Source organism: Centroberyx affinis, unplaced genomic scaffold (assembly GCF_046629955.1).
Source record: "Centroberyx affinis isolate AG114_WGS23_722 - 3 ecotype Tasmania unplaced genomic scaffold, CSIRO-AGI_Caff_v1 ptg001510l_1, whole genome shotgun sequence".
NCBI classification, from domain to species: Eukaryota; Metazoa; Chordata; class Actinopteri; order Beryciformes; family Berycidae; genus Centroberyx; species Centroberyx affinis.
Window position 1 is genome coordinate 92,501 of NW_027279974.1, and position 6,228 is coordinate 98,728.

The following is a 6,228-nucleotide window of genomic DNA, read 5'->3' on the forward strand; positions in this document are numbered from 1 at the left end:
AAGCTGGACAGAGCGGGAGCGTCGAGGTGTCCCTGGCTGTTGGGCACCAGGTACGGGGGCACGCTGGGCAGCGCCTGCAGCCAGAGGAAGTGACCTGTATGTGTAAGGACAGGGGATTAATCACACTGACTGTCTCGCAGGGAAGCAGCTATTTTTGGCACCACGCCCCCCCCAACCCCCAACACCCCCCCCCCCCCCGTTTCCTCCCTCTCTCCCCTCGTATGTGTTTGGGCTTGCGGCCAAGTGACTGATTGGGGGCTATTGGAAATTATATGTCCCCTCATAAATGTACAAGGATCATTCCATTAATCTTGAACTGGAACCTCAGTCAGTCTCCGGGTGTGTGTAGTGATTTTATGCTAAGTTATGTAATTCATCACTGACCTAGTGCTCCGGCGAGACACATGGCGAAGAGGAGGATGACGCAGAAGATGACGTCGGTGTTCAGCTTCCGCTCTAGTTTGCTGCGCTTGTATCTTGGCCCATTGTTGTTGAGCATGGACTTGGTTTCATGGCCTTGGACATGGGATCGAAAGGTCCAGTTATCATCAATAACAGGCACTCCATAAGCTATGAAATATCTCAGTGAACACCAAAGGGAATTGATTATCGATCTCAGAGAGAGTCCATCCAATAACTACTTAATGTGCTCATTATTCCTTACAGAACGCCCTCCCTGTGGGCCATTCATCCAAGTATAAAAACACTGAAGTTATGGTTGAGATCAAACTATGTGGAGAATATACCTGCGTACACCACGAAGCCGGCAGCATGGTCGGTGTTTCTCACTGTGCAGCCTCTAAGCAGCAGACTCTCAATTCCAATGCCCGTCTTCGCCTTATCAGGTTTCTCTCTGCAGCAGGAGAAAGAGAGAAACCCCCTTTCTACTGTCGGATCTTGTTAGATATTCATTACCACCTATATATTCCCTATTAGCAATTCTCCTGCTTTATGGCTCTAGCTGGACAGGATGGGTAGACCGTCTATAAAAGCTATGGTGCCCAAGGAAATCGATTATAGCCTATTACAGCCCAATAATGCCCCTGGTGGCATCAGAAAGTGCAGTGAGTGGGTTGGAATTAGTTTTGCTTGGCTGCTCTCAAAGGCTCAAAGAACTGTTTGGGGAATCCATGTGATTCATGTACTTGATACTCACACATAACACTTGAAATGATTCAGATTGTTGTTGGGCCTTTCGCACACGACTATGCCGTTGAAGCTTTCAGGCTCGAATTCGGAAGTCTGGGAAATGAGAGGAGATGAAGATGTGAAGTCAGTGTGGTGTGGATGGAAATGTCTTAATTGCAACCTAACCAGTACTTCCAGAATGAAGCAATGGAATGATTATTACATGCAGACAAGATGTTGTCACCAACTTTTAAGTCATGCAATCCATCAGGGAGTCGGGTTTTTTTTATGTTCTCAACCTATCATCAAAGACTTTGGCATGCTGTAATGAACACGCAACAATTGTTCTTTTACTTTGTGTTAGAGGTCAACAGTAAGGAGGAAGGAAGGAAAAGATAAAGAAAGGTGAGGTGGAGCAGAATGAATGGCGACAAGAGTGTGAAGAAAGTAGGAAGAAAGCAAAGAGAGATGTTTATTTGAATATCGAAATACATATCCCCGAGATCCTCACCGAGGCAGAGATACCAGGCACCACCCTCCTCTGTTTCAGGTTGGTCTCTCCATCCAGGTTGGCCGTCTCTATGAGACACACTCCGTTCGGGTCAGATGTGTGCAGGAGCAGGAGGTCTGCCGGGACGATCTCATTGCAAACCACCTTCACAAAGTCTCCCACTTTCACATCCTTCCAACGCCTCTCAACAAACTGCTTCTCTTCCCTGAGATTAGAAACGTCACTTATCAGTAAAAAGTCATTACAGATTATTTTCTAAAGAGTCAGCTGTCCCGGCGGCTTTCATATCGATTTTTTGTTGCATTTATTAAGTGCAATGTTGGCATTGAGGGTGTATTTTTTGTAATCTTATTGTATGTGTAATCAATCAAATGAAATATTGACTCGCGTGTCACGAACAAAAATGTACACAAATACAGCACCTGTGCGAGTTGGGGAATAAACAATACAACCAAATGAAAAATCAATGCTGTTGTTTTTGGAGTGGGGCCCAGATTTTGAGCTTTGTAGAACAAGGAAACTCTCCAAAAGATTTAGGGCAGAGAGGCGGAGAGGAGCATTAAGAGGAGGAGAGACCGTGCACCATCGTCTCTAAGTCTGCCCTCAGGTGTTGTCAGGGTTGTGGCTTCCCAGGGAGCCGCATGTTTTACTGTTTGAACCTGCATGTCAACCACATCAATGACAGAGAGCAGCAGGTATGCGGCCCTGCATGTAGGACCTGATCGGGTGGCTTTTAAACCCCGGCACACATAATACCACACCTAGACCCAAACAAAGCTGGGAAGGTGGAGGTTATGTATTTTTAGCACGTTTTTTGTGTTTAGATTATACTTTCCACGTTGAACAAAAGATCCTCACTCGTCTTAAGTAAGCTTTAGGTTACGCCTAATGCCCATGACCGTCAGTTTCCAGTTCAGGGACGTCTGTGTCTCAGAAAGAAATGGTCACCAGCTGTGTTTGTTCTAATCAAGCACAGTCATTAGCATCCCGGGCAGGATCAGGAATGTCTATTTCTGCCAGTGATCCATAATGTTCTCCTAAACTATCTCACACGGAGTCTCGGCAGCCCATGCCAAACAATTTGGCTGTCTGTCTAATCATCTGCCACCCTCATCAAATCATTAACTTGCGATTGTCCAAATTAAGCACATTTCTGATCTTCAAAGCGATAGATAGAAAGTAATTGCTTGCTCTCGTGAATTTGGCTCCGCCTCCAAATGGGCTACCTGATGTCTTCTTTGTGATAATGTCTCCAAATATTTATCATTTTGTGGAGATAACAATTCCTCAGAGATAAAGTAGCACTTAACTGGTATGCTGATGGGAAAAAAACTGTTGTGTGTTCCCTGAACTGTTCCTTGGGAGAGTCAGGACCTGTAAAGACTACAGTATAATGAATTATAAAGCGATGAACCTGTCATGACCAAAGGGAATAATGCTGACTAACATTACTATTTTTACAGACACTGTTGATAGATTGGATAGCCTGTCTGGTTTGATAATAATATCATGAGTCACATTCACTATTCAGATGAAATGGCCTCAAAGGGCTATAATCACAACACACTGAACAGACAGCAATAGGCTATATGGGGTGTAGTCAGTGATTTACCTCCACTAATGACTTGGAATGAGCAGATGCTAAAACTAGGTGTGTTTAACTATGCTATGGCTGTCTAATAGGAATTGTTTTCGTTCAATCAAACATGAATTACAGCGGCCGTTTACTGTGTTCAAAATGTTTGTGCGTGTAAGATTGACAAGACTAAGACTGAGAGGATGAGCCACGTCGTCACCTAGACGCTTCACGTCACCCTAAAACAAAAGGTGGGTGACAGGAAAGAAAGGTGTGCATCCGTGAAGGTCTGCTGAGTTGAAGCTAAATCCCTCCCGTCCGACCGCATTCCCTGTGGTCAAAGGAATGCATTACATGCACAGGTGGGGTGAGTGACAGTTGTGAGCGCTGTCAGGACACAGTGTATTCCCATCTACTGTAAGTCAAAAAACTATGTGTGCGTAAACGGAAGAATGACAGCACTATTTTTCCATGTGTGATCGGGCCTGTGTCAACGTAAGATGCCTTTCGAGTGACAGACAACTATTCACAAAGCTTCAAATATTCAAGGTAAAAGAGGAGGAGAATGTAGCAGCAGGCTCAAAGGGATTTGGTCACCAGTCCATCGAGCTGCAGGTCCACTTCTTGTCCATTCTGTCTGTGTGTGTCTGTGGTGCGGTTGTAGGTGGGTGTAGAACAGATGGACATATTCTACCTAGACAGGGTGGGAAAATTGAATATATTTCTCTAGGAAGCGCAGCGTGTGGAGTCCTGGAAATTATTCTCGAGCTTCCTCCAGAAAACATTTGTACACTTCAAAGAAATCCCGGCCAATCGATTGCACCGACTTGATCCGTTTAAAACTGTTCTAATCTGTACAAGGCCAAAAAAAAAATGATGAAGAAACGTTCGCTTGGGCAGCATCCCCACTCAGTGAGCCATGAGGGAGCCGTGAGAGCCCACTCACAGTGACTCAACTGCTGTTTATCTCGTTGCGTGAGGCCGAGACGGCTAGTGTTCGCTAACAGGCCCAGAGGGACTGGCGTGTTCTCCGAAGTGTCCACTGCTGTGTCCACTGTTGTGTCTGGAGTCTGTACTCCAGGCCACCTGGACCCTACCTTCACACACACACACACACACACACACACACACAGGCACACACACACGCACGCGCACACACATATACACACACATATACACACACATACACACACACTCTCTCTCTTTTCCCCCAGCTGAGGCTGCACTTCCCAGTCTCCCTGCTGACTCTTCCTGGGAAATGTGAGAGGGAGCAGCTGCTCATAATGATAATACAAGCCTTGCAGAGGTTGGGCCTTCAACATGGGGGGTGGGTGGGGGGGGGCATCATGTAACACCCTCCTCTGTCGTCTCACATCCGAAGGAAATCCACATCCCCTCCCTCTCTGTGTATTCCAAAAATCACAATAATGAAAGGGCTGGAAATGACAATGTTTTGCTCTTTTGTGAATTATTCATTTTTAACCAGTAATTCAAAAATAGATAACCACTAACCTCACTGTCTTCGCTGACGCAACGCTCAGATGAGGATTTCATCAAAATGTGCACAATGCGATGGATGCGAGATATTGTTGTGAGGCTCTTCAAAAGAAGAATAATCTCCCACACATTTTCTATTTCTAGGTCAAAAATTCCCATGGGGTGCTGGAACGCAGAGGAAGTAAAACACACACACACACACACGCGCGCGCGCGCTCGCGCACGCACACGCAGGCACGCACACACACACTAACCATCGTGCACATGTACATGCTGGGGGAAAAGTGCCACACATGCACACTCATGCACACACACACACACACACACATGCACAAACACACACGTGGAGGTGCCAGAAATGCACCATATCAGTGTTTCCTTTGGTCTCAAAACAAATGCCTTCACATCATGTAGGTACAGCACAGAAAAGAGCCGACCCAGGGAACACTGATTTACCAGTAAGGTCAATGATATGAAGCTGATGCAAAACTACAAGAGCGGCATTTTTCCTTCGGCAGGACCGCCAGTTACCTGCGGTAGATGAAGCACGGCGTGTTGTTGAGCTTCCTGTCGGACTGGTACCTCCTGAAGTCCTCCCAGCCGTCCTTCAAGGCGGTCAGAGCCAGGATGACACAGATGGGGATTAGAGCGACCTCGGGCTCGAAGGCGTTCACCACGGGAACAAAGTTCAGAATAGCCAGGCCCACGAAGTAGATGTTGGCCAGGCGGTGGAACTGCTCGAAGAGGTTCATGGGGATGAAGAAGAGGAGCGAGTACTTGGTGGTTTTGATGGCGTTGCCGGGGAAGTAGCGGTTGGGTTGTTTCTTCTTCTCCAGGCCCTCGTAGGGCTGGTTGGACACCAAGGAGCGGAGGTCCCTCTCCCTCGCCCTCTGACCTCTCAGGGCATCCCGCAGCAGGCCCAGAGGGCTGCTCCACGTCATGGCTGCTCTTATTTTTTCTCTTCTCACCAGCCTTTCCTTCCCATCGTCTTTGATGTGCTCTGTTGCTCTCGGCGCTCTCTGTCTCTATGAGGTGACTATGAGAAAACACACTCTCCTAAGGCCCATGCTCTCCTGCAGTGATTGTCTATGTGTGTGTGTGTGTGAGGCCTAAAGCCAGTTTAAAGCATATGACAGCACACCTGCCCTGCCTCTAAGTCCGCCCCTTGCCTTGACAAATATGTTTTCGTAAGCGCTTTGCATTCCTTGTCGTGTAGATGTTCAAGTCTGACAGGGAGGGAAAATCAGGTAACTGATCACAATGGGAATGCTCCAGTGGCACAATTGATTTTAGGATCACTGTCAATAATCAGTTGGAAAGATCCTATCTAATTTTAACAGAATCACAGAGCCAGCAGCATTTCTGCTTTCATATTGCTGCTTTCTCTTGGAAACAGTCCTTCACATTGCAGAGTGATGAGTCAGTGAGCCAACCTGCGTAGTACAGTAGTGAGTGCTGTTATTAGTAGTTTACATGATGATGATGATGATGATGATGATGATGATGATGATGGCCT

General features: G+C 46.7%; 1 protein-coding gene across 1 annotated transcript in view; it reads right to left on the reverse strand.

The window, feature by feature from the left end:
- The window catches only part of atp10b (ATPase phospholipid transporting 10B), a 21,743-nt gene extending 15,949 nt beyond the window's left edge, over positions 1-5,794 (reverse strand). Inside the window, exons 1-6 of the mRNA XM_071527237.1 lie at positions 5,244-5,794; positions 1,640-1,844; positions 1,157-1,242; positions 747-853; positions 385-516; positions 1-94 (exon numbers count right to left, since the gene is read on the reverse strand). The exon at positions 1-94 is cut by the window's left edge and continues 34 nt beyond it. Coding sequence (XP_071383338.1) covers positions 1-94; positions 385-516; positions 747-853; positions 1,157-1,242; positions 1,640-1,844; positions 5,244-5,653 — 1,034 coding nt within the window. The 5' untranslated portion in view covers positions 5,654-5,794. The remainder of the gene's footprint in view (positions 95-384; positions 517-746; positions 854-1,156; positions 1,243-1,639; positions 1,845-5,243) is intronic.
- Between the last annotated feature and the right edge of the window lie 434 nt (positions 5,795-6,228).